This window comes from Lepidochelys kempii, chromosome 5 (genome assembly GCF_965140285.1).
Source record: "Lepidochelys kempii isolate rLepKem1 chromosome 5, rLepKem1.hap1, whole genome shotgun sequence".
Classification (NCBI taxonomy): Eukaryota; Metazoa; Chordata; order Testudines; family Cheloniidae; genus Lepidochelys; species Lepidochelys kempii.
The window spans coordinates 411,703-438,300 of record NC_136384.1 but is presented as its reverse complement, the minus strand read 5'-3'; the positions used below and the strand labels follow the sequence as shown (position 1 = coordinate 438,300).

The 26,598-nt window shown below is 57.4% G+C and overlaps 1 protein-coding gene across 3 annotated transcripts in view; it reads left to right on the top strand.

Moving 5' to 3' along the window:
• The window catches only part of TLN1 (talin 1), a 135,244-nt gene that overhangs the window by 72,943 nt on the left and 35,703 nt on the right, over window positions 1–26,598 (top strand). For 2 of the 3 annotated variants that reach the window (XM_073343249.2, XM_073343251.2), the window contains exons 9-35: window positions 1,016–1,120; window positions 1,411–1,566; window positions 2,111–2,212; window positions 2,979–3,055; window positions 4,011–4,191; window positions 5,223–5,336; window positions 5,934–6,042; window positions 6,546–6,754; window positions 6,856–6,954; window positions 7,199–7,249; window positions 8,745–8,912; window positions 9,544–9,838; window positions 10,304–10,470; window positions 11,793–11,921; window positions 12,382–12,495; window positions 15,254–15,367; window positions 15,634–15,768; window positions 15,882–16,010; window positions 16,212–16,314; window positions 16,787–16,995; window positions 17,192–17,311; window positions 17,976–18,173; window positions 19,041–19,180; window positions 23,945–24,038; window positions 24,278–24,367; window positions 25,472–25,594; window positions 25,954–26,097. In XM_073343249.2, the coding sequence (XP_073199350.1) occupies window positions 1,016–1,120; window positions 1,411–1,566; window positions 2,111–2,212; window positions 2,979–3,055; window positions 4,011–4,191; window positions 5,223–5,336; window positions 5,934–6,042; window positions 6,546–6,754; window positions 6,856–6,954; window positions 7,199–7,249; window positions 8,745–8,912; window positions 9,544–9,838; window positions 10,304–10,470; window positions 11,793–11,921; window positions 12,382–12,495; window positions 15,254–15,367; window positions 15,634–15,768; window positions 15,882–16,010; window positions 16,212–16,314; window positions 16,787–16,995; window positions 17,192–17,311; window positions 17,976–18,173; window positions 19,041–19,180; window positions 23,945–24,038; window positions 24,278–24,367; window positions 25,472–25,594; window positions 25,954–26,097 (3,675 nt within the window). The remainder of the gene's footprint in view (window positions 1–1,015; window positions 1,121–1,410; window positions 1,567–2,110; window positions 2,213–2,978; window positions 3,056–4,010; window positions 4,192–5,222; window positions 5,337–5,933; window positions 6,043–6,545; window positions 6,755–6,855; window positions 6,955–7,198; window positions 7,250–8,744; window positions 8,913–9,543; window positions 9,839–10,303; window positions 10,471–11,792; window positions 11,922–12,381; window positions 12,496–15,253; window positions 15,368–15,633; window positions 15,769–15,881; window positions 16,011–16,211; window positions 16,315–16,786; window positions 16,996–17,191; window positions 17,312–17,975; window positions 18,174–19,040; window positions 19,181–23,944; window positions 24,039–24,277; window positions 24,368–25,471; window positions 25,595–25,953; window positions 26,098–26,598) is intronic. The other variant, XM_073343252.2, reaches the window with a different exon arrangement.

The window sequence follows — 26,598 nt, the reverse complement described above, 5'->3', positions numbered from 1 at the left end:
ATCTACCTTTTGTAAAACCATGTTGTATTTTGTCCCATTTACCATTGACTTCAATGTCCTTAACTACCTTCTCCTTCAAAATTTTATCCAAGACCTTGCATACTACAGATGTCAAACTAACAGGCCTATAATTACCCGGATCACTTTTTTTTCCTTTCTTAAAAATAGGAACTATGTTAGCAATTCTCCAATCATACGGTACAACCCCTGAGTTTACAGATTCATTAAAATTTTTTGCTAATGGGTTTGCAATTTAATGTGCCAATTCCTTTAATATTCTTGGATGAAGATTATCTGGGCCCCCCAATTTAGTCCCATTAAGCTGTTCGAGTTTGGCTTCTACCTCAAATATGGTAAAGTCTACCTCCATATCCTCATTCCCATTTGTCATGCTAATTTGTCTAGGTCCCTCTGTATCCTATCCCTACCCTCCAGGGTGTCTACCTCTCCTCCCAGTTTAGTGTCATCTGCAAACTTGCTGAGGGTGCAATCCACACCATCCTCCAGATCATTAATGAAGATATTGAACAAAACCGGTCCCAAGACCGACCCTTGGGGCACTCCACTTGATACCGGCTGCCAACTAGACACTGAGCCATTGATCACTACCTGTTGAGCCCGACGATCTAGCCAGCTTTCTATCCACCTTATAGCTCCTGGGAGAGCCCATAATGGGGGGAGGGGCGGGGGTACGCCTGCCGGGAGGGGCAGGGGATACACCGGCTGCGGGAGAGGCTGGGTAGTGGTTCAGGCTGGCGAGCACAGCTGCTGTGAGGGGAGGTTCATGGAGGGCTGGCGGAAGGCAGGGTGGGAGAGAGCAGGACGAGGGCCGGGTGGGGGCCGATGGCTGGGAGGGCTGTGACAGGGTGGCTGGGAGAAGTGGTGGATAGGAGGCGGGAGGGCCCCAGTGGCTGGGAGGGCCGTGACAGGGTGGCCGGGGCAGAGGGGGGACAGGAAGGGATGGGGCATGCTGTGGGGAGCCATGGCATTGGGGTGATCAGCTCTGCTCTCTCAGGCTCACAAGAACTGCGGCAACATGAGCGAGATTGAGGCCAAAGTTCGCTACGTGAAACTCGCCCGCTCCCTGAAAACCTACGGAGTCTCCTTCTTCCTGGTCAAGGTGAGCCAGCGGTTCCCCATGTGCCCCGGGCCTCCTGTCCCTGCCACCCCTCCAGCTATTGGGGTCCATGCGACCCCCCCAACACCCCTCCCCACACCTGCCTTCAGGGCTCCCTTCCTCTCTCCTCTTCTCACATATTCTCTCCTTCCTTCATCACTGGGGCATCATCCAGCGGAGTGGGGCCCGTGGGGCTGTGCCCTCACTAATGGGACATTGCCCTGCTGGTGGAGCTGGGCCCTGCTGGTGGCTTTGCTTTGGGCAGCTGTAACCCTTCCCTGTCCTGGTGCTAGGAGAAGATGAAGGGAAAGAACAAGCTGGTGCCGCGGCTGCTGGGGATCACCAAAGAGTGTGTGATGCGTGTGGATGAGAAAACCAAGGAGGTGATTCAGGAGTGGAACCTCACCAACATCAAACGCTGGGCTGCCTCGCCCAAGAGCTTCACCCTGGTAAGGACCTGACCCCCAGCACCCTCCAGCCTGCCCCCCATTGCCTTCAGCCTGTCCCTCCCAGACCACATCTGCCTCTGGGGCTGGGGTGCCTCGCCCAAGAGCAACCCTGGTAAGGGCCTGTCCCACAGCACCCTCCAGCCTGCTCCTCCCAGACCACATCTGCCTCTGGGGCTGGGGTGCCTCTCCCAAGAGCATCACCCTGGTAAGGGCCTGTCCCACAGTGTCCTGCCCCACTGACTCTCCTGTTCCAGCACTGCCTCCTCCCTGACCGCACCAGCCTCCAGTGCTGGGGAGCGTCTGCCAAGAGCTTCCCCTGGGTAAGGCCTGGACTCTTGCCCCTCTCCAACACCTCTGGCCAAGCACACCTCTGGCCAAGCCATGCCTCCCACACCTCTGCTTGCCTTCTGGATTCCCTCCCCCTCAGGCACATGGGTTCACTGTGGGGCAGAGCAGTACCTTTGGCATGGAGCTGAGGTGCAAGCCAAGCTGAGCAGGGCAGCAGGTGCCTGCTCTGGTGCTGCCCAGTGCCCTGTCGCTGTAGGATTTCGGAGATTACCAGGATGGGTACTACTCAGTGCAGACGACAGAAGGGGAGCAGATCGCCCAGCTTATCGCCGGCTATATTGACATCATCCTGAAAAAGGTGAGGCTGCAGGGGGGGTGCTCCGGGTGAGGCTGGGCTCCGGTGAGGCTGGGCGGGAGAGGGGTGCGCGGGGGTGAGCGCTCTGGGGGGCGAGGCTGGGCGGGAGAGGGGTGCGCGGGGGGGGTGTATCGGGGGGCGAGGCTGGGCGGGAGAGGGGTGCGCGGGGGGGGTGTATCGGGGGGCGAGGCTGGGCGGGAGAGGGGTGCGCGGGGGGGGTGTATGTGGGGGGCGTGGCTGGGCGGGAGAGGGGTGCGCGGGGGGGGGTGAGCGCTCCGGGGGGCGAGGGGTGAGCGTGGCAAGCAGGGGGCAGTCCTGCCATGAGAAGGGGGGCAGCTGTATAGGCTCCGCTGAACTCCCAGGAAAAGGCTCCTGTTCTGCTGGGCTGGAAGGAGTCACGCTGCTGCAAGGAGCAGAGGGCAGGTGGGTGGGGGCTGAGGCCAGCCCAGCTGTGGGGTCTCATGGGGTTTAGTGCTCAGGAGTCAGGAATAGCAGAGTTGTTGATGCTCCCGCCTCCTGTAGCTGCTGCATGGGATCAAGTAGGGAGAGCAGCAGCTTCCCCTCCCCCTCGCACTCCCCCTCCTGTAGTCACAGGGGGATCCCACTATCTGCAAAATCTCCTGGCCCCTCCTCAACCAGCCCCCAGCAGGGCTCGGAAGCCATGCTGGGCCTGTCCCAAGGCCGGGTCTCTGCACCCTCCTCTGTGGGACTCCCCTGGGGTTGATGCTGACTAATGGACTCTGTCTCTCTCTCTCTCGGTGTCCCACAGAAAAAGAGCAAAGATCACTTTGGGCTGGAGGGAGATGAGGAGTCCACCATGCTGGAAGATTCTGTCTCTCCCAAGAAGTATGGCTCTGGGCAACCGGCGGGGAGGGCTCTGGGGAAGGAGGGCTCAGTCCCTCGGGTTGGCTGCAGGGTTGTGCATGAAGCATGTAGATGTGTCGGCTGTTCTACAGTGAGTGTGAGCGGGGCTCTCCCGGCCAACTCACCGTGCTGCATGTGAGGGCTGCCAGCTCCGTGAGCAGTGGGGAGCGGGGCAGGAGACCCCCCCCCAGCATTGCGATTACTGGCTTGTCAGCCTGACACTGAACCTGGGCAAGGTAATGGAGCAGCCGATACAGGACTCGAGTACTAAAGGAGAGTCATAGCTTCTGTCTGACTAACTCGACATCTTGTTTCAATGAGATTTCGAGCCTGGATGGCAAAGGTGAGTGTTGATGAGATGTACTTAGACTCCCCGAGATGTGTTGCTCGTGTCCGTTCCATGCCCCGCCCTCCTGCCCCTCTGTCAGAGTCGCTGGTAAGAAGGAACTGAGAGGGTGTAGGGCTGACAGCGTCTGATATGCCGACACATGAGCGTGGCACTCCGGGGGTGGGGGGACGCCACAGCCTGCCCTACGCTAAGGCAAAAATCTCAGGTGGCCGCGCACACCTAGAATGCCATGGGCATGAGCAACACCTCTCGAAGAACAGTTACGGAGCCGCTTTTGTACTAGTGGGCTCTTCAGCCTAGCAGAGGACGGTGGAACTCAATCCAGTGGCTGGGAGTTGAAGCTAGACACATTCAGAGTGTAAATGTTTGATGGAAGGTCGTTTGCTGTTGGAGCCATCAACGAAGGGTCACGCTGGGCTCTCCATCCCTGACAATACTGAAAGCAATCAGATGTGTTTCTGAAAGGCCTGCTCTCGCTCAGGGTCGGTTTCTGGCCTGTGCTGTGCAGAGGGTGAGACCTACCAAGCACCATGGCCCTTTTGGGCCCTGTGAGCTGAGCTGTAGCCGGTGGTGCTGATTCTCTTGCAGGTCGACTGTTCTGCAGCAGCAGTTTAACCGTGTAGGCAAGGTGGAGCACGGCTCCGTAGCCCTGCCAGCCATCATGCGCTCAGGGGCCGGCGGGCCAGAGAACTTCCAGGTTGGCACAATGCCACAGGCGCAGCAGCAGGTCACCAGTGGCCAGATGCACCGAGGGCACATGCCCCCCCTGGTAAGAATTGCTTCTGCCACAGACAGCTGGCTCTGCCCGTCTTTGACTGATCGTGGGGAATGTGTTGGGATGGGCCATTCTCCCCTGGGCTGGGTGTCCATCACACCAAGTTAATTGGCACGCTGCCCTTGGGCGTTCTCACAGACATCCCCGTGTAGACCCTTTTTCCATCTTTCTCTGCGCTGCACCATTCCCTCCAAACCGCTCTTGGATCCCCCTGTCCACGGTCGCTTGGGTCCTCCTTTCAGCCTGAGCTCCCTGCAGCTGGGCACCTCTTCCAGCTCGGCATTGCCAGCAGCTTGTCGGCACCCGTGGCATCTGGCCCTGCCCAGGCTGGTGGCCCCTGCAGCGGTGTGTGTGGCAAGGGGCTTTTCCTTGACCTGGTCAGCAGCCTTACCCCACTTGTGCTCCGTGTGGGGCAGCAATCTCTGCCCTAGAAGCTGGATGTGCCCCCCTCCCACTCCAGCAGGGGCCCTGCTCGGCTGGTGCTGTGTTCATGGAGTGGGGGAGGCATGACACAGACTTGCTGACACCGGCCTCGTGCATCTCCTTTGGCCCAAGATGTGGCTAGCCCTGAGCTGCCTGTGTTCCCAAATGTCGCCCTCGGCGTGGGTGTCGCACACAGCTCCAGATCTTTCCTTGTTCGGTCTATCCAGGTAGGGGCCCTGGCTCCGGGCTTTGCCCAGGGCTTGGCGAGAGGTGCTGGCCTTCTCTGGGAAGGCCTCATCGGGCTCCCAGCTGGACCCCTGGCAACCTGTAGGCACCTTGCACTGGTCAGCTCAGCGGGGGGCTCTGGGCAGGCCGTGTTCCCTCCCTGTCACTGTGGAGTGGCTGTCATGCCACGCATTGGACGCAATGCTGGCTGTGTCCTCTGTGCAGAAACACCTGCCCAAAGCCTCAGCATGGGCAGCCACTTTCCTGTCCCTCTGCATGGGTCAGCACAGCACCCACAGAGTGCTGAGTGGGGCAGGGACCGAGCGGGCGCTCAGCCCCTGCAGTGCCCTGAGCCCAGTTCCCCTCGTGTGTTGCAGACCTCAGCCCAGCAGGCCCTGACGGGCACCATCAACTCCAGCATGCAGGCCGTGCACGCGGCACAGGCCACCCTGGATGACTTTGAGACGCTGCCACCCCTTGGGCAGGACGCTGTGAGTGTTCGAATACCCAAGCCCTTCCCAAGCCCGGCGGGGGGCAGGGTATGGAGTTGCTGGGGAGGACCTTGTTCTGTGAGGTTGCCTGTCCCCAGGGATGAGGGGGCCACGTCTCTGGGAGTGACTTCTGCCCTGAGGAGGTCTGTCCCATGAGGGGCAGGTCTAGGGGACCCAGATCCCAAACGTAAGAATGGCCCTTCTGGGTCAGACCAAGGGTCCATCTAGCCCAGTCTCCTGTCTCCTGACAGTGACCAACGCCAGGTGCCCCAGAGGGAATGCACAGAACAGGGAATCAAGTGATCCATCCCCTGTCGCCCATTCCCAGCTTCTGGTAATCAGAGGCGAGGGACACCATCCCTGTCCATCCTGGCTAATAGCGACTGAGGGACCGATCCTCCATGAACTTATCTAGTTCTCTTTTGAGCTCAGGGAGGGGCTGAGGAGGCACCAGCTGCCCCGGGGGTGGGTCCCCTCCCCCTCTTACAGCTGCCCTGGGGGTGGTGTGTGTTGTGTGTGTCCTACCCCCCCCCCCCAACCCACCTTCACAGGTAGGGCTGAGGGGTCCCTGGGCTGACTCTGCTCTCGCTTTTTCAGGCTTCCAAAGCCTGGCGCAAGAACAAGATGGACGAGTCGAAGCACGAGATCCATTCGCAGGTGGACGCCATCACTGCCGGCACTGCCTCCGTGGTGAACCTGACTGCAGGTGTGTCTTGGGGCTGGGCTGCAAGGGATCCCTGCCCCTGCCTAGTGCTTGGACCTCTGCGTCTGGTGTGACCCAAGATTGGACCCTGGGGTAGAGACTGTCTGCCCCTTCCCCCAGCAAGGCCCGTGCCCCGGACCCTGCCCCCACGCAGCAGAAATCCTAGCCATGCTGCCACCTGCTGCCAGTGCTCTGCCCCGTGCCCCTCTTGGGTCCCGAGGAGCTTGGCTCCCACGGCCTCGCCCCTGCTCTGAGTTGCTGCTTTCCCTCTGAATGTGAGTGTATCACACAGTTCCCATAGGGGCGCTGGCCTCCCAGCCCAGTGCACCACATGCCAGCTGCATGTCAGGCCTGGGCTGTGCCCCCTTGGCTCCAGGATGGGCAGGGGAGTCGGGCCAGGCAGTCGCTGAGCTGGGGCAGGGTGGGTGCTCCCCTGTCTCCTTGGGCTGTGGGGGCTACTTGCTGCCCATGCTGCTCCCACTTATTCCTGCCTCCGCCCTGCGCAGGGGACCCGGCCGACACGGATTACACGGCCGTGGGCTGTGCCGTCACCACCATCTCCTCCAACCTGACCGAGATGTCCAAGGGCGTGAAGCTGCTGGCCGCGCTCATGGAAGACGAAGGTGGGAATGGGCGACAGCTCCTGCAGGCTGCCAAGAACCTGGCAAGTGCCGTCTCAGACCTGCTGAAAACTGCGCAGCCAGCCAGTGCCGAGGTGAGTGTGGGGCAGGGGAGGGAAGGGGAAAAGAGGAACAGAGGGGAGCAGCTGGGTGGGGCTCCGAGGGCTGACCATGTGTTTGCCCTGGTTCCCTGCAGCCGCGACAGAACCTGCTGCAAGCGGCCGGCACCGTGGGCCAGACAAGCGGGGAGCTGCTGCAGCAGATTGGAGAGAGCGACACTGATCCTCGGTTCCAGGTGAGTGCAGCCCTGGCCAGGGGAGGGGCGGGGTGGATGGACACTAATGGAAGCAGGTCCTTTTCCCAGAATTGTCCTGCGGGTCCCTTCTCCCAGCATGGAGGCCGGGGCAGGCGGTGTGGGTTGCCCCAGCCTGGGACCTGTGGACGACGGCTGTGCCAGGTACACAGAGGGCAGGGCCACTCCTGCCCCCAGCTGGAGCCTCCACAGAGTAACGCTTCTTCTCTTGTGGATTCCTGTGCAGATCCCAGAGAGCCGCCGCGCTCGGACCCTGCCCACCTCAGAGCCAAAGACGGTAAAGGGTGGGGAGCGCAGGGGCTCCCAGCCTTCCTCTCGGGAACACAATCAGCTGGGTTCTTTGGGAAGGGAACTTGCCAAAATCTGCTTTTCCTGTAACTGAATCTTGGAAGTCCATACACTCAGGTCACTCTGCTCCAGTGACAACTCACAGCTCTTTCCCGCACCCCCAAATCCCTAGCACTGGCCCCCCCCAGTCACCTCTGCTCCAGTGACTACTCACAGCTCTGCCCTGCACCCCCAAGCACTGTCGTCCCCTAGTCCTCCGTCCGTCCCCCGCCCAGTCCCCTCTGCTCCTGTGGACCCGCCCCTTCCCCCAGCACTGGCTGTTCCTGGGCGAGCAGGGCCCTCCGGCCTGGGCTCAAGCTGGCATTGGGGCCGCACAGATGCCTAGTGCTCTCATGGGCACCCGGCCAGTGGGGCTTGGGGAGATGGAGCTGAGAGGTGCTCGGAGCAAGGAGTGGGCTGCAGGAGTCCATGAAGGGAAGGTTAGAGAGAGGCAGCCAGCAGGGAACAAGGGGCTGAGAGTGATGGGGCTGGTCTGTCTCAGCCGCTCGCAGGACTTACCGTTCTAGGCCCTGAGGCTCTTGTCTGCGCTGCAGGCCGAGGGGCTGGGTCAGGCACAGTGACTGGCATGTAGCCGTTCAGACACACACCAAGGGGAGCTGTGCAGTCCGAGCCCCAGCCTGACCTCCATCTGCCAGGCTCTGCCACTCAGCAGCCAGACCCGAGTGTATCCACTTCCAGCCTCCCGCATTCTCCTGTCGGGGTCGCTTCTGCTGCAGACAGTTAATCTGGGTGTGACTGGGACTGGGAACTAATGAGCTTGGTGCATGTCTTCTGGCTTGTGATTGTGGCTGGAACTGGTGATGGGTCGGGGGAAAGCAGCCTCTGGCTGCAGCAGATTGAGGAGCAAGGGAGGTAAGGCCTACCGGGGCTGGAGCTGTCTGTAGCAGGGGCTCTGGGTGAGGGAGCTGGACTGCCAGGGCAGGGTGTGGTTTGGCCGGCCATGTGTGCAAGGCCAGGGCCTCGTGGCCTGTGCCTGCAGGCTGCCATGTGCCGCGTGTGGAGCGCTGTGTGGGGGTTGTGGAGTTGTTGATTGCTGCGTGTGCTGCCTGGTGTTGCCTGCAGCGTGTTGTGTCGGTGGTTGTCTGTTGTGTGCTGTCAGAGCCGTGGGTCTGCTGAGGGGCAGGCGGTTGCCTGGAGTGTGGCTGGTGGTGATGTTACCCGAGGTGTGCCCATCGGGTGGTGACACTTGCTCGGCGCCTGCCGCATGTGCCGTGCCTCAGTACTGGCCGCAGCCCGCAGTGGGCGGTGCCCACTGTTGCCCGCAGGTGTTGCTGACTCTGAGCCCTCCCTGGGGCTGGTTAGATGAGAAGTTCCTACGAACTCCTGTTTCCCTGTTGAATATTTCACGAGGTTCTGGGTGGGCCTGCCAGCTGGCCTGCAGCTCCATGCCCCGGGGCCTGCACTGATCCTCTGCCTCCCCCCAGGACATGCTCATGCAACTGGCTAAGGCCGTGGCCAGCGCAGCCGCTGCGCTGGTCCTGAAAGCCAAGAATGTGGCCCAGAAGACAGAGGACTCGGCGCTGCAGACCCAGGTGATCGCGGCTGCAACGCAGTGCGCCCTCTCCACCTCCCAGCTGGTGGCCTGCACCAAGGTAAGAGCTGGCTCAGAAGCCAGGTGGCTTAACCCTTGCCTGCCCGCACACCTCCCCTGCTCTGTGCCCAGCACCCTCGGGTCAGCGCTGCAGAGCTGGCATAGTGCGAAAGGCAAGAGCTCCACGCTCTGCAGAGCTGCTCAGAAAGCCCAGCTGGGCAGCCCCGGGGAGCTACTCCCAGGGCCAGTTCTCCGTGTCCGCCAGCTGCTCGCTCTAATTTGGCTGGGCCCTGGGTACCTCCCAGCCCCTTCTGCTGCCCCGCGTTCATGGGAGGGAGTGGGACCTGGGGCTGATGCACCGAGCTGCTGCTCTGTCTCCTGGCCCTGGGTTTGCAGGGCTGGCAGAGCTCCCTGCCCCGTGGCCTTTGTTGTGTCCGTTACTGTCCCTGTGCCCCAAGCCCTTACACACTGAATGAACCCCCCGGGAGGGATTAACCCTCTCTGCGCTGCAGTGCCAGTGAGGGGAGGGGCAGCATTAACCCTCTGCAGTGCGGGGCGGGGGAGCATTAACCTTCTCTGCACTGCAGTGCCGGACCCAGGGGGCAGTATTAACTCTGTGTGTGCCGCACTGCTGGCGGACGTAGGCCCGGGGTCAGTAACAGGGCGCTGGTGGTCTTTCCCTTCTCCTGCAGGTGGTGGCTCCCACCATCAGCTCCCCTGTGTGCCAGGAGCAGCTGATTGAGGCTGGCAAGCTGGTGGCGAAGTCAGCAGAAGGCTGTGTGGAGGCCTCCCAGGCAGCCACCGACGACGACCAGCTGCTGAAGCAGGTGGGGGTGGCAGCCACAGCAGTGACACAGGCCCTGAACGACCTGCTGCAGCACATCAAGCGGCATGCCACCGGCGGGCAGCCCATCGGGCGCTACGACCAGGCCACCGACACCATCCTCAACGTCACCGAGAACATCTTCAGCTCCATGGGCGACGCAGGTGAGGGGCCGGGGAGGCCATCACAGGGTAACCGCATCTTTGAGGGTGGTGGCCCACTGTGGCTGTGCGTAGGGGGCTGACCTAGAGCCTGCTGTGACCTCACAAGGTGAAGGGTCCGTCTCTGCCGGGCCTGCACTGACCTTGCCATGGCCTAGGAGGGGGTGCAGGCCAGCACCAGCAGGGACATGAAGAGCTCCCAGTGAGGGTGCGGGCGGGGGGTGCCAGCTGGTCCTGCTGCGGGGCGTGCAGGGGGCAGCCCTGACTGACCCCGCCACAGTCCCAGGGGTGCGGGTATGGGGTGCCAGCTGACAGTGCTGCAAGGGGTGCAGGGGGCGGTGCTGACTGACCCTGCCACGGTCCAGGATGGGGTGGAGGGCGCCGGCTGACCCCTCTGCAGCTCCGTGTGGTGTGCAAGTGGGGGATGCCCAGGGCTTACTGACAGGCAGCTCTTCCTTTGGTCCCCAGGGGAAATGGTGCGCCAGGCTCGTATTCTGGCTCAGGCAACCTCCGACCTCGTAAATGCCATCAAAGCAGACGCTGAGGGGGAGACGGACCTGGAGAACTCACGCAAGCTGCTAAGCGCCGCCAAGATGCTGGCCGACGCCACAGCCAAGATGGTGGAGGCAGCGAAGGTCTGCAGCACTCTGGGCGGAGCTGGCGGGGAGGCAGGATTAGAATTTCCTTTGGAAATCCAGTGCGGCTCCTGGCCCGTGCAGGGCAGACAGCCCTGACCTGGTGCCAGGAGTAGCGGAGAGTAGCTGCAGCTCTAAGGCTGAGGGCAAGCATGGCGCGGCCTGGGGAGGGCAGGGCAGGGCAGGGCCTGTGAGGCATTCAGCATATAGGGCAGAGAGACAAGTACCCCAGGACCTGCTCTGTGCAGATCTGCAGGCCTGAGTGCCCCTGTAATGTCTGTAGTTAGTAATTTAAAAGTAAACTAAACTGAATGTTTCAAGGTTTGAGCTTTTCGGGCTGTTACAGACAATTACGTTGGGGGGGGCGGCTGTGAGTGACAGTGAGTGATAAAGTTAAAAGCTATTTTCCATTAAGTAGTTAGGTAAGCAGGCAGGCCTTATAAGGTAACCTTATACTTGCATTTTAAGATGAAATGATGTGTTTAGGGGCAGTTAGCCCCTAAATGAGGAGAATGGGGTGAATTTTTTTAACATTGCTTTGATGGCAGATGGATGTATGTGCCTAATCTAAAATTACATATAATTAATTATAACTTACTTTAATTCATTACCATTAAATTTACTTTTTACTCTATTTGTTTTTGCTAATATAATTACATTTTATACTTTTTATTGCCTATTTAACATTAAGCATTATTTTAATTTAATTTGCATAAGTACCGTATTAATAACTATAATATACAGAGCATTTTTTAAAACTTTAAAACACTTGTAAAGACCAGTTTGAACCGAAACATGTTTGAACTTATTCTTAACTTGCCTTTAAATTGTCGCACTTCACTTTACTTCTATTGTATTAAGCCTCACTTGATGACTGTCAAGGGTATTTTTAAGAAATAGATTTTTGTGCGTACTTACATATCAGTATTTCGTATAAACATATACAGGTATTCTCTTTGTAGGCTGCACCATGGAGGGGATTCCAAAGCTGTAAAACAGCAGCCCCCTTGTTACCCCCAGGCAGGGGCTGATTCCTGTTTCTCAGTCCTTGAGGTTCTCTTTGCCGGTTCCGTGCATCTCAATAGGGCTGTTGACTCTGAAACCTAATGCTGGCATTTGAATAGCGGTGCTGATACTACTTTCACTACTGACCACTTTAGGAGAAGCATCATGCTCCTCCGGGGCTCGGATTGCGCAAACCGAGCTTGGGGGGGGGGCTCTGCTGCTAAGGGTGAGATGCAGCCGCTGCTGTCAGGGTAGGGGAGATTGCTGGGTGCCGTCTGGGAGGCATCTGGCTTGATGGGTTTTCCTGCTCTGCCCAGGGGGCTGCAGCCCACCCAGACAGCGAGGAGCAGCAGCAGCGGCTCCGGGAAGCGGCTGAGGGGCTCCGCATAGCGACCAACGCCGCAGCTCAGAATGCCATCAAGAAAAAGCTGGTGCACAAGTTGGAGGTGAGATGCCTGGGGGCGCCGCCAGGGGGCGGGGAGGGCAGAGGGGCCTGATGACGAGCGAGCCTGTAAGGAGTGGGCTTTCTGGAGCAGAGAGTCCCCTTCTCTCGATGCGCCTCACGGAGTCCCCTTCTCTCGACGCACCATGCTGGGATGGGCTCTCGGCTCCCTGACCAGAGGGCCTGGGGTGGCTCTGTGAATAAGCTTCTCTGCTGGTGTCTGCATCTCACCTGCAGCTGGCTGGGGTGTGGTGTCCCCGAGTGCAGGGTCTGTGCTGGCCAGGCCCCCAGAGCTGCACAGGGCGGTTCCTGCTCCCCAGTGTCAGGCGAGAGCCCCAGGGCCAGCGGGCCAGCTGCAGGAGGGAGCCCTGGGCTGGGGTTGCTGGGCAGGCTGCCCCCTTGCCTGTGCCCTGCAGCCTGAGCATCAGGCAGCTCTGATGGACCTGCTGCTTCTTCCCTGCCAGCACACAGCCAAGCAGGCTGCAGCCTCCGCCACGCAGACCATTGCCGCCGCGCAGCATGCCGCTGCCTCCAACAAGAACCCAGCAGCGCAGCAGCAGCTGGTGCAGAGCTGCAAGGTAAGGAGCAGGGCATTCCCGGCCACCTGCGTGTCCCACCCCACCCTGTCCCAGCAGTCGCAGTGCAGGGTCACCTCACCCAGTCCTTCCCCTGCCTGCTGCCCTGCCCCCCGCCGGACATTGGCACACTCTGAGCCCGTGCTCCCCCTGGTGTCAGAGCTGGGCACAGGAGCAGCCCCAAGGGGCATGGGGAGCTGCAGTGCCCCATGGGAAGCATTTCACTGCCAACTGTGGGAGGTAGCATGCGGTGCCAGGATCTTAGTCCTGCAGCCCAAGCCCTGGGGCTGCTTAGGGGTCCCAGAGCGGCTCCCCCCACATGGGGGGGGGGGGGTTGGTGGGAGTGGCCTCTCTCAGTGTGGGCGAGATCCCTACTCTGAGTGACCTTTCGCAGGTTGGCAGGGGGATGGGAGCAGCCTCTCCCAGTTTGGAGGGATTGTGGGGGGTCCCTGCTCTTGGAGTGCTTCCTTTCGGGGTGGGAGGAACTTCTACAGGGTTGTGGGGGGTATCCTTGCTCTCAGAATGGCTTCTCCCAGGTTGGCAGGGATGAGGAAGGACCCTGCTCTTGGAGCACCCTCTTGCTGGTTGGCTGGGGGGCGTTATTAGATAACCAAAAAGCCACAATTCCATGATCATGAAAGAAGACAACTTGGGTTAAAAGGCTGTCCTGGTTAAGGGGGCAAGTGAAGGCAACAACTAGAAATAATATGTATATATTAACAACTGGAAGAAAGGAGAAGTAGATAGCAATCAGTATAAATAAGAAGTTGTAAAGTTCACATTGATAAAGGAAGCTAAAGACGGGGAGAAATCCATGGGTGGCAGTGCTGACAGTAAGAAATTTTTTCACTTATCGGAAGCAAAATAAAGCCTAGCAGTGGCATAGGCCCATTAGTAAATGGAGATGGTGAAACAGTGAATGATGCAGAAGAGGGAGACATGTTCTGTATCTGGTAAGAAGCCGGCCGATGTACTCGTATCACACGAGGAAGAGGAAGTACTTTCTAATCCTTTAATAACTAAGGAGGATGTTCAACAACATCCAGTAGGGACAAATCTGTTGAAATTAGCAGGCTCAGATAACCTGCGCCCAAGCATCCTAGAAGAGTTGGCTGAGGAGATCTCTGGCGTTGCTGATTTGATTTATAATAAACCTCAGAATACTGGGGAAATTTCAGAGCTTGAGTCAAGTGTTTAGTCTGACCTCAATCCTGGGCAAAACGGTGGAAAAGTGATAAGGGATTCAACAGGTAAAGAATTGAATGGCAGGAACATAGTTAATGTCAGCCAGCTTGGGTTTGAGGAGAACAGGTCTTGTCAAACAAACCCAATTTCATTGTTTGTTGGGATTACAAGTTTGATTGAGAGAGGTAACTGTGTAGATGTAATATACTGAGACCTCTGTAAGGGTCTGACTTTGTACCACATGACCTTCTGATTAAAAATTAGCCCTCTTATATCAGTAAAGTACATCTTAACTAGATTAAGATCTGGCTAACTGGTGAATTTCAAAGAGTAGTTGTCAATGGTGAATCATCATTGAATGGGGGAGTTTCTGGTGGGGTTCTGTGGGGATCAGTTCTAGGCCAAACACTATTTGATATTTGTATTAATGATCTGTCAGTAAGTATAAAATCACTGCTGATAAAATCTGCAGATGACACAGATTGGCGGAGTGGTAAATAATGAGGAGGACAGGGCAGCCATACAGAGTGATCTGGGTCACTTCATAAGCTGGGCCCACTCAAAGAAAATGTGTTTTAATACAGTCAAATGCCAAGTTCTCCATCCAGAAGCAAAGAGTGCAGCCAGACCTCTGAGAACTGGGGGCTGTACCCTGGGAACCAGTGGCTCTGCAAAGGATTTCGGTGTCCCAGTGGACAATTGTCCAGGAGCTCCCAGTGCGATGCTGTGGCACAAAGGGCTAATGTGACCCTGCGGTGTATAAAAAGGGGAGCAGGGAGGTGAATTGACCCCTGTGTGTGGCTCTGGTGAGACTGACTCTGGATCCTGTGACCAGTTCTGGTGTCTGCATTTTGAAAAGAATATTGAAAATTGGAGAAAGTGCAGAGAAGAGCCACAAAAGAGTCAAGGGCTAGAAGAAAAAAAAAGTCTTCTAGTTAGAGACTCAAAGAGCTCAATCTGCTTAAAGGTCAGGGGGTGACTTGCTTGCAGTGTGTAGCTACCTTCCCCAGGGAGAAAAGGCTCTTAACGGAAATAGGCAGAACACAAGCCACTGGCTGGCAGCTGAAGCCAGACACATTCAGATTAGAAATAAGGCTCAAATGTTTCAGTGAGGGTGATTAACCCTGGGAGCAAACTCCCACAGTGGGCAATGCTGGATTCTCCATCTCTTGTCTCTTGATCCAGCCTGGCTGCCTTTCCCAGAAGCTGTTTCAGCCACACGCAAGTTCTGGGGCTCCAGGCAGGGGGGCCAGGGCAGCATTCAAGGGCCTATGCCACACAGTAGATAAGACTAGGGGATCTGCTGGTCCCTTCCTGGCCTTCAGCTCTGAGTCCCTGCTTTGGAGTGGCCTCTCCTGGCTGAGAAAGGGAATGGGGTCCCAACTCTGCTCTCCACACAGTGTGTCCCAGCTCACCCTTCTGTAAGGCCTGTCCTCAGGGAGCCCAGCTCTGCCCCCAGGCCTGTCGTAGGGACCACTCCCTGACCCTGCAGTGCGTTTCACTCATGCCCCACTCTCTCCCTGTCCCGCTGCCCACTCTGGGCTCCCTACTGATTCACTCTTCTGTCTGGTTGCAGGTGGTGGCAGATCAGATCCCGATGCTGGTACAGGGCGTGCGAGGAAGCCAGTCCCAGCCAGATAGCCCCAGTGCTCAGCTTGCGCTCATTGCGGCCAGCCAGAACTTCCTGCAGGTACCAGCCGGGCTCCCGCCGCTGGCACGGGATCCTGCTCCCTGGCACTCCCCTCACCTCGTCTCTGGTGCAGGCTAGCCTCACCCTCTGCTCTCCTGACCCTGGTCGCAAGCTGAGTGGCTCTGTCTGCTTAGCACATGGGGATTCCATCCCCTGAGTTTGGGATCTCCCCGCCTGCCCCTCCAGACTGTGGGGGCTCTGCTGGGCATGGGATGGGAGTGCCGCCCTTTGTCCTGTTCTCATGGTTTATCCTTTCCACCCAACAGCCTGGTGGGAAGATGGTAGCTGCAGCCAAAGCCTCTGTCCCCACCATCACGGACCAGGCCTCTGCCATGCAGCTCAGCCAGTGTGCCAAGAACCTGGCCGCAGCCCTTGCTGAGCTCCGGACAGCTGCCCAGAAGGTAAGCGGCTCCTCCCTGGCCTGCCCCTGAGGGCACTAACTGAGAAAGGAGAGTAGAGATGCCAGGAGCAGGGTTTGCTGCCCATGTGGCTCAGTTCCTTTCTGCTGCTGCAGGCTCAGGAGACCTGTGGGCCCCTGGAGATAGACTCGGCGCTCAGCATGGTGCAGAGCTTGGAACGAGACCTACAGGAAGCCAAGGCTGCTGCCAGAGATGGCAAGCTCAAGCCCCTACCAGGGGAGACGGTAAGGGCTCCAGGAGGTAGATGGGTGCGTGGGTGGCCAGGTAGAAGGAGGGACAGTGGGTGGGCTGTGAGATGGTGGTGGGATTGATGGGCAGTGGGGGTAAGAGGATGGGTGCGTGGGGGCTGGGGTAAGGAGTGGGAGGGGATGAGGATGCGGGGTGACCTGTGGGGTGATGGGTGAACCCTCTCTGGTTGCCCCCAGATGGAGAAGTGCGCCCAGGACCTGGGGAACAGCACGAAGGCCGTCAGCTCTGCCATCGCCCAGCTGCTGGGGGAGGTGGCCCAGGGCAACGAGAACTATACAGGTACCAGGGCAGAGCCCTCCAAAGGGGCAGGGGAGCAGGCTCAGGCCTGCCTTCTGTTTGTGGCCCTGTACAGCCCTGCCCCGGTGATGGGTGCTGTGCGCACGTGCCCTCAGTGGCTCACGTTGGGGCTGACAGCCTGTCGTGGCAGTGTAGGGTGACAGCAGGAAGGCAAATGTAATGGCTGTGGCCAGTGCTTGTGGGCAGGAATACCATCCAGCCCCCTGGCCTGGATGGGAGAGGCAGGGGAAAGGGGCCAGCCATGTGGGCCCGGATGGAAGAAACGGGGGAGAGGTGGGGCCGGCCCTGTGGCCCAGAAATGGGAAGGCTTGTACGGCTCTGGGCTGCTGAAGACAGAGGCCGATCCTTGCTTGCACAAGGGATGTCTGAGCAGGGGAGGGGTTCCCCCAATGTCTGTGACTGTGGGTCAGGGAAGCTCTCTGCAGGCTGGGTCAGTGGCTCATGTCTCTCCCAGGGATTGCTGCCCGGGATGTGGCCCAGGCCCTGCGCTCGCTCAGCCAGGCTGCCCGCGGCGTTGCAGCCAACACGTCCGACCCCCAGGTGCAGAGTGCCATGCTGGAGTGTGCTGGCGACGTCATGGATAAAGCCGGAAACCTCATCGAGGAGGCACGCAAGGGTGTGGGCAAGCCGGGCGACCCTGAGAGCCAGCAGCGCCTGGCCCAGGTGAGTGTGGGGCCCCCAGCGTCCCCCAACCTGGCCCCCCCGAGAGCCAGCAGCACCCTCCAGCCCTAATCCCCCCAGCAGTGGGGCTGAGGGAAGGTGCCCACCACTCACGCTCGAGGGACAGGTCTGTGGGGAAGGGGGTACCACAGAGGACAGGCATGTGCACATGTGATTGGCTGTCCCTTTCTCCTGGCAGGTGGCCAAGGCCGTGTCTCAGGCCCTGAACCGCTGCGTGAACTGCCTCCCGGGGCAGCGGGATGTGGACGCCGCCATTCGCACAGTGAGCGAGGCTAGCAAGAAGCTGCTGGCCCAGTCGGTGAGTGCAACCAGATGAGCTGGAGATGCTCCTTGCATCCCTCCCACCATGGGGCTGGATCGATCCTTCCCTGCAGCCCAGTCCAGGAGGGCCCCCCACCCCACGTGAGCTGGCTGCTCACTCTGACACCCGTTCTCCAAGGTTCAGCCCCACTTCGCCTCCACAACGACACGTTCACAGCACCAAGAAGACTGCGGTCTGAAGTGCCCAGCCCAAGTCCTGCAGGGGGCCCCTTTGAGCAGGGGGTTGGACTAGATGACCTCCTGAGGTCCCTTCCAACCCTGGTATTCTAGGATTCTATGAATGCCCCCTGGGCCACGTTTTAGGGGATGTTTTCAGTGGGAAGCTCCCTGAACGAGGAGCAACGTACCCTGCTAAGCCCCCCTGAGCGGCGAGTGCCCCGCCTGGCTAGGCACTGCTCAGTCTGAGCAGCATGGCCGCTTTGCCTGGCACAGCGACATGCTCCTGGCACGCCAGGCGGTGGCAGCCTGTGGGCGCTGGCAGGCTCTCTCTCTGCTGCTGCCAGCCCCGCTGTTGGAATTGATGTGCCCCATCTCTAGGGCTCCTTGCACTGCCCAGAGGGAACAGGGCTTGGATGCCTGTGGCCGTGACCTCCCGCCTCCTGTGTGTCGCCCCCTCACAACCCCTGTGTCTCTGCTCCCAGCTCCCACCCAGCACCAAGAGCTTCCAGGAGGCACAGAGCCAGCTGAACCAGGCAGCAGCTGGGCTGAACCAGTCTGCCAACGAGTTGGTACAGGCCTCCCGGGGCACCCCCCAAGACCTGGCAAAGTCCTCCGGCAAATTCGGGCAGGACTTCAATGAGTTCCTGGAGGCTGGCGTGGAGATGGCTGGCCAGTCCCCGGTAAGAGCAGGCGCCTTGCTGCTGACCAGCCCAGGGGGTGTTTAATGGGTGGGTTGGTTGGCAAGGGGGTTACGGGAGCAATTAGTACAATAGGTGTCTGGGTGGGGTGAGCAGCTGGCCAGCTGTGCTGATCGGCAGTCGATGGCTGGGGGGTGAGCAGCTGTTACAGTGGCCGGGGATGGTTGGCTAGTCAGTGCCTGGCCTGGATGGCTGAAGAGTGTTTGGCAGATAGGTGGGATTGCTGGTGTGTTGGTGTGGTTGGTTGGTACAGTGGCTAGCTAGTCTGGGGGTTGGCGAGTGGCTGATGCAGTGACTGGGTGGGGCGGGGGGGGGGGTCAGCTGGCTATCCAGTGTCTGGGCCAGGTGGCGGAAGAGCCATTTGGCAGGAAGGTGGGATGGCTGGCGGTTTGGGGTGGGTGGCTGGGGGGTTGGCGTGAGCAGCTGATACAGTCTTTGGCTAGCTGCGGGGTTGGTGTGGGTGGCTGATGCAGTGGCTGGCTGGGGGATTGGCTGGCTCCCCAGTGCCTGGCCGGGTGGCTGAAGAGCCATTTGGCTGTAGGTGGGATGGCTGGGGGGTTGGTGTGAGAGGCTGATGCAGTGCCTGGCTGGCTACTCAGTGCCTGGGCCAGATGGGAATGTGACTGCTGGGTTAGCTGACTGGCGGTTCGGCTGTTTGTGGAGTTGGGAAGGGGGTGGCTGGCTGGTGGTAGAGGGCACCAATAAGTTCTGATTGAATTGGGGAGGGCACCTGGTGGGTTGAGCCTGGCAGAGGCTGCTGGGGGTGTGGGCAGAGCCAGGAGGTGTGGCTGAGTGGAGCTGGCTGAGTGACCTGCAGGGCTGACTGGTGGCTCTTTTGGCTGGTTGCAGAATAAGGAGGACCAGGCACAGGTGGTGTCGAACTTGAAGAGCATCTCTATGTCCTCCAGCAAGCTGCTCCTGGCCGCTAAGGCGCTCTCCGCAGACCCCACTGCCCCCAACCTCAAGAACCAGCTGGCGGCTGCTGCACGGTAGGAGATGCCATTCACAGTCTAGTGCCCTGCTGGCCAGCCCCGTGAGGGGGAGATGGGCGAGTGCCTGCAGTGCCGGGTGTGTTTGCATCTACGTAGACAGTCTGTCTGAGCCATTGAACCGCTGGGGGAAGGGCGGTGTACAAGGCCACGAGAGACCAGGCAGCCCTTGCCGACGGGTGCAGCCTGCACATATGGCTTCATTCAGCCGTGTGTCCGCTAATGCCACAGTGGGGAGACGGACTCTGCTCCAGGGCAACACAAGGCAGGGTCTGCGCCTGGGCATCCCACATAGACCTAGCTGGCTGGTCCTCAGTTTGTTTCTTCTATTTTCAGTGAGGTCTTGGTGAAGTTGTCCTTGACAGTCATGGTTCAGGCCAGCATAACACCTAGATACACAGGCTCTGGGTCATAGACCAGCCTGTCCCCCTCCAAGAAGCTGTTCGTTGGCTGTTTTGGTGTAGGTGGAAGCAGCTTGAAACTGTTTTTTTGGTACTAGGTTAAGTCTCCCCCTTCCACAATCCTAGGCTGTCTCTGTCACGTAGCGTTCAGGACTTCTAGACGTTTGCAGTCCCCGTCCGGCACTGCCAGACAGCTGTGGTCTGTGTAAATAAAGTGCCGGGGAGTGGTGCTGGGATGGTCACTGGAAGTGTCAGTGATAGAACTGGGCCCTGAGGATAGACCATTGTTGGACTCCCAGAAGCTGTGTTTTTGTCCAAGTGAACCTTGAAACCAGCTGCCTCTCAGCAACAGGCCTACAGTCAGACAACCCACTTCCGTAGGACCAGTGACAGTTTGCACGGGAGGCCTGTGTGCCAGATCCTGTCCTATGCAGCAGGAAAATCTAGGAATACCGCACCTGTGGTCTGCCGGGCCTGGAAGCCATTTTCAGGGCCGGTGCTGAGTGCCAGCACTTCAGTTTGATCTGAAACCTGCCTGATCCGCACTCGGGATAGCGAGGGTGGGGGCAACTCTGCGAGGGATATTTGTACCAGCAGCTTAGCGGAGAGGTGGGGCAGTACGTGGTGGCAAGTCAGGGATCTTTCTCAGGTGTTGGCAAGGCTGTTGCTTTTCCTCTGCTCCAGATTTCAGGTGTTTTGTTCTGCTGACTGACTCTAGATACGAAGCTGGATCCCCATAGCTTTTCCCAGGTTCTCCAGGAGTTCAGGAGAGATGTACCTGTTGGCATTGTTTTGGATCACCCGTTCTCTTTCTGCTTCGGGGAAAGGCTGGGAGTCTCCTTCGGTAGTGCTGTCTGTATTACCACCGTTGTTTCTTCGCCTCTCCTTCAGCCTTCCTGTCCTTATCCAGCTCTGCAGTGTGTGCCAGGTGGCAGCAAAGCTGTCCGGAGAGACTGGCACTTAGCTGGAGGCTTCTGAGCAGCACCAGCCTCTCTCATGGTGCCCTTTGCAGCTGGACATCACGTGTTCCGTTCCATGGTACCCTGCTCTCATTTGCTCTGCTAGAAATGTTCACGTCGTCTAAAGACACGTGGGAATATCTGAATCACCACTTGCTTCATGTTGCTTGAGGAGTTCTGCACACTCCTCACCCAGGCAGGGAGCGTGGGACTTGTAACAACCTCCTGGGAGGGACTTGGTGGCAGCTTGTAAATGGTTTTGTGAACCGCAGTAAGCTGCTTTGGTAAGAACATAAGAATGGCCATACTAGGTCAGACCAAAGGTCCATCCAGCCCAGTATCCTGTCTACCAAAAGTGGCCAATGCCAGGTGCCCCAGAGGGAGTGAACCTAACACGTAATGATCAAGGGATCTCTCTCCTGCCATCCATCTCCACCCTCTGACAAACAGAGGCTAGTGACGCCCTTCCTTATCCATCCTGGCTAATAGCCATTCATGGACTTAACCTCCATGAATTTATCCAGTTCTCTTTTAAACCCTGTTATAGTCCTAGCGTTCACAACCTCCTCAGGCAAGGAGTTCCACAGGTTGACTGCACGCTGAGTGAAGAAGAATGTCCTTTTATTTGTTTTAAACCTGCTACCCATTCATTTCATTTGGTGGCTCCTAGTTCTTATATTATGGGAACAAGCAAATAACTTTTCCTTATTCACTTTCTCCACACCACTCGTGATTTTATAGACCTCTATCATATCCCCCCTTAGTCTCCTCTTTTCCAAGCTGAAAAGTCCTAGCCTCTTTAATCTCTCCTCATATGAGACCCATTCTAAACCCCTAATCATTTTAGTTGCCCTTTTCTGAACCTTTTCTAATGCCAGTCTATCTTTTTTGAGATGAGGAGACCACATCTGAATATGTGGGTGTACCATGGATTTACATAAGGCAATAAGATATTCTCCGTCTTATTTTCTATCCATTTTTTAATGTTCCTAACATCCCGTTTGCTTTTTTGACTGCCGCTGCACACTACGTGGACGTCTTCAGAGAACTATCCACGATGACTCCAAGATCTTTCTCCTGATTAGTTGTAGCTAAATTTAGCCCCCATCATATTGTATGTATAGTTGGGATTATTTTTTCCAATGTGCATTACTTTACTTTTATACACATTAAATTTCATTTGCCATTTTGTTGCCCAATCACTTAGTTTTGTGAGATCTTTTTGAAGTTCTTCAAAGTCTGCTTTGGTCTTAACTATCTTGAGCAGTTTAGTACCATCTGCAGATTTTGCCACCTCGCTGTTTACCCCTTTCTCCAGATCATTTATGAATAGCTTGAATAGGATTGGTCCCAGGACTGACCCTTGGGGAACACCACTAGTTACCCCTCTCCATTCTGAAAATTTACCATTTATTCCTACCCTTTGTTCCCTGTCTTTTAACCAGTTCTCAATCCATGAAAGGATCTTCCCTCTTATCCCATGACAACTTAATTCACGTAAGAGCCTTTGGTGAGGGACCTTGTCAAAGGCTTTCTGGAAACTGAAGTACACTGTGTCCACTGGATCTCCCTTGTCCACATGTTTGTTGACCCCCTCAAAGAACTCTAATTGGTTAGTAAGACATGATCTCCCTTTACAGAAACCATGTTGACTTTTGCGCAACAATTTTTATGTTCTTCTATGTGTCTGACAATTTTATTCTTTGCTATTGTTTCAACTAATTTGCCCGGTACTAACGTGAGACTTAACGGTCTGTAATTGCCAGGATCACCTCTAGAGCCCTTCTTAAATATTGGCGTTACATTAGCTATCTTTCAGTCATTGGGTACAGTAGCTGATTTAAAGGACAGGTTACAAACCATAGTTAATAGTTCCACAGTTTCCCATTTGAGTTCTTTCAGAACTCTTGGGTGAATGCCATCTGGTCCCGGTGACTTGTTACTGTTAAGATTATCAATTAATTCCAAAACCACCTCTAATGGCACTTCAGTCTGTGACAATTCCTCAGATCTGTCATCTACAAAGGATGGCTCAGGTTTGGGAATCTCTCTAACATCCTCAGCCGTGAAGACTGAAGCAAAGAATTCATTTAGTTTCTCTGCAATGACTTTCTCATCTTTAAGTGCTCCTTTTATATCTCGATCGTCCAGGGGCCCCACTGGTTGTTTAGCAGACTTCCTGCTTCTGATGTACTTAAAAAACATTTTATTACCTTTTGAGTTTTTGACTAGCTGTTCTTCAAACTTCTTTTTAGCTTTTTACATTTAATTTGGCAGTGTTTATACTCCTTTCTATTTACCTCACTAGGATTTGACTTCCACTTTTTAAAAGATGCTTTTTTTTATCTCTCACTGCTTCTTTTACATGGTTGTTAAGCCACAGTGGCTCTTTAATTCTTTTACTGTGTTTTTTAATTTGGGGTATACATTTAAGTTGGGCCTCTATTATGGTGTCTTTGAAAAGTGTCCATGCAGCGTGCAGGGATTTCACTCTAGTCATTGTACCTTTTAATTTCCGTTTAACTAACCCCCTCATTTTTGTATAGTTCCCCTTTCTGAAATTAAACGCCACTGTGTCAGGCTGCTGCACTGTTCTTCCCACCACAGGAATGTTAAATGTTTTTATATTATGGTCTTTCCAAGCAGTCCTGTTATAGTTACCTCTTGGACCAGATCCTGCGCTCCACTCAGGACTAGGTCGAGAGTTGCTTCTCCCCCTGTGGGTTCCTGTACCAGCTGCTCCAAGAAGCAGTCATTGAAAGTATCTAGAAATTTTGTCTCTGCATTTCGTCCTGAGGTGACATGTACCCAGTCAATATGGGGATAACTGAAATCCCCCACTATTATTGAGTTCTTTATTTTGATAGCCTCTCTAATCTCCCTTAGCATTTCATCGTCACTATCACTGTCCTGGTCAGGTGGTCGATAATAGATCCCTATTGTGTTATTCTTATTAGAGCACGGGATTACTGTCCATAGAGATTCTATGGAACATGTGGATTCATTTAAGATTTTTATTTTATTTGATTCTACATTTTCTTTCACATATAGTGCCACTTCCCCCCCACACACACAGCCACCGCATGACCTGTTCTGTCCTTCCGATATATTTTGTACCCCGGAATGATTGTGTCCCATTGATTGTCCTCACTCCACCAGGTTTCTGTGATGCCTATTATATCAATAGAGATGTCGTGCAGGATCCCAGTGTTGTAGCAGTCGGAGAATTGCGTCCAGCTGGGCCAGTTTACTCGTCCAGTGAGGGTTTTGTTGGTGCTCACAGTAGGGATAGTTACTCCAGCTTTGGGAAGCGGATGATGGCCTGTGCTGGTGGACCCGGTGAGGTCGGGGGAGCAGTCTTGCTTCCATCTGGCAGAATGAAAAGTACCTCCTTGTTTTTGCAGGGCCGTGACCGACAGCATTAACCAGCTGATCACAATGTGCACCCAGCAGGCTCCGGGCCAGAAGGAGTGTGATAACGCCTTGCGGGAGCTGGAGGTGAGGGGCAGCCCAAGGCAGGGGACGCACTGGGAGAGCTGGGGGTGGCGGAGGGCCGCCCGAGGCAGGGGGACGCACTGCGGATGGTGCGGAGCATGATATCCCTGAGCCCTTCCTACTGATCACATTGTGGGGGCCTGGCTGTGGCTCTGAACATTCGGGAATGGAGGATAAGGGGGGACTTTCAGCTTCACTGTTCAGTCCCCCCACTGCTCACTCTGACACGTCTCCCCCTGCAGACGGTGCGGGAGCTGCTGGAGAACCCCACCCAGGCCGTCAATGACATGTCCTACTTCAACTGCCTGGACAGCGTCATGGAGAACTCCAAGGTGAGGCTGGGGATATGGAGGCACAGGGGGCACGTGGCTGGAGCTGGATCGGGGGGAGGAGCGGGTGGGTGATTCGTGGGGAGCTGGGGCTTGGTGGGGGAGGGTGGGTATTGGTGTCTGTTTGGGAAAGCCCATTGAGTTAATCGCTCCCAGCTGGTTTCCCGCTCCTTCCTGCTTGACAGGTGCAGTGACTTGCTCTCACTCTATGTCCATGCGTATGCCATTTCGCCCGTGCTGGCTCTGCCTGTCCCTGGCTGCCCAGGTCTCTCTAGGGCCCTGCCCAGGGGAATGCTCCAGGGGCTCGGGTTCTTGTGCAGAGACCAACATCTCCGGGATTCTGGCCATTCGTGGCCTGGGCCAGTCGCAGTGCCGGGCAGGCTTTTCTCCTGTTCTCCTCATGCCAGTCGGTGTCTGAGGTCTCCCCTACCCTGTGCTCCTGGGTGCCTGGACCCCTTCCACTCATTGAACATAGGGTCTGGGCTGCTGGTCCCATGGCCTGACTGAGCTCCAGGGCAGGGATGCATGTTTCCTCTAGGTGGACTGCTTGTCTCTATCCAGGGCATCTTGTCCCTGCTGTTCCCCAAAGTGCCCGCAGTGTGCCTGGTACCCCACCCACCCATGTAGTGCAGGGAGGGATAAGACCTCTGCAGAGAAGTTTGTGCTGCAGGCCTAGCTCTCCTACTGGGCTCTTCGCAGCCCCACATTAGCGGGCTGGTTCCCATCAGGGCACAAGGGGAGAGGGTCTGGCCTCCCAGAGCAGTGGAGAGGTTTGTGGAAGGAGTAGCCAGGCAGGGGGGCAATGGCATAAGAGTGGGTGAGTGGGGCCAGTTGAGCCGTGAAGGGCCTGAACGGGGAGAAGAGGAAGCCTGAACGTGATGCCCTTGAGATGGGGGGGCAGAGGAGGGAGGTGGTCCGAACAGGACCCAGGGCCATGGTATGAGCAATGTGAGCAGAGAGAGGTGGGTGGTGCTGAAGGCTGGACAATGTGGACCTTGGACACAGCAGGGGCAGCGTGTCTGTCTGTCTCTCTGTCCACCCCGCCAAGCCATCTCATGCTCACTCACGGGGCATTGTGGGGTGTCTGGACACCTCTCTCTCCGGCAGGTTCTGGGCGAAGCCATGGCTGGAATTTCCCAGCATGCCAAGAACAGCAAACTGCCCGAGTTCGGGGAATCGATAAGCACAGCCTCCAAGGCACTCTGCGGGTTCACTGAGGCCGCAGCTCAGGTGAGAGAGACCTCAGCCCAGCCTTTGGCCTCAGCCCCTCGCAACAGCGCTGGGGCCGGTTGCCGGAGCCCCCGTCCCTGCATGGCCACTGCGTGCCCTGGAGCCCCTCCCTACACTGCCACCTGTGTCCCCAAACCTGTCCCCACTCCCACCGTCCCCCAGAGCCCCTGCCCACACTGCCTCACCCCCCCGTCCCTCCCCTGTGGGCCATCCCCCCAGAGCCCCTCCCCCTGCTGCCTCATCCCTCACCCCCTGTGCCATCCCCCAGAGCCCCTCCCCACGCTGCCTCACCCCCGACTGCTAGGCCTGTCTGGCCCTGATTCTGTTCCCAACTTCTCCCCTCTCTCTGGTGCTCCCAGGCTGCCTATCTGGTGGCTGTTTCGGACCCTAACAGCCAGGCCGGACAGCAGGGCCTAGTGGACCCCACCCAGTTTGCCAGAGCCAACCAAGCAATCCAGATGGCCTGCCAGAACCTGGTGGACCCGGCCTGCACGCAGTCCCAGGTGAGTGAGGGCACTGGGAAGGAGTAGACTGTCTGGGCACCAGGCTCCCTCCTGCGCTCACAGGCAGGGAACATAGGAGCAGCTGGAAGGGCTGAGTGCTGGGCATGGTGTGGCACCAGCCCTGGGGGTTTGTGACTGGGAGGCAGAGCCCAGTGTTGTGGCTGGGGCCAGAACCAAGCTGGCTAATGACACGGCTCCAGGCACTTCGGGCGTGGGTCCCTGCTGGCTCAGCCAGGCCCTGTCTGTCACCTGGGGGTTCGATGGGGCTGTGGCAATGGGCACTCCAGGCACCTCCTGTCCCCACTTTGTGGGGGGCTGGTCCAGGAGTGGATGCTGGGTGACCCCTCTGGTCCTGCTCTGTGGGGGTGAGGGAGCAGGGTGCAGGGAGTCTCTGCTCTGTGGGAGGAGCAGGACACGGGGACGGGCAGGGCTGAGGCGGGGAAGTGCAGGGAGGCCCCTCTCCCCTGGTGGCGGGAGGGGTTGGAGCTGGGATCTAGGGCT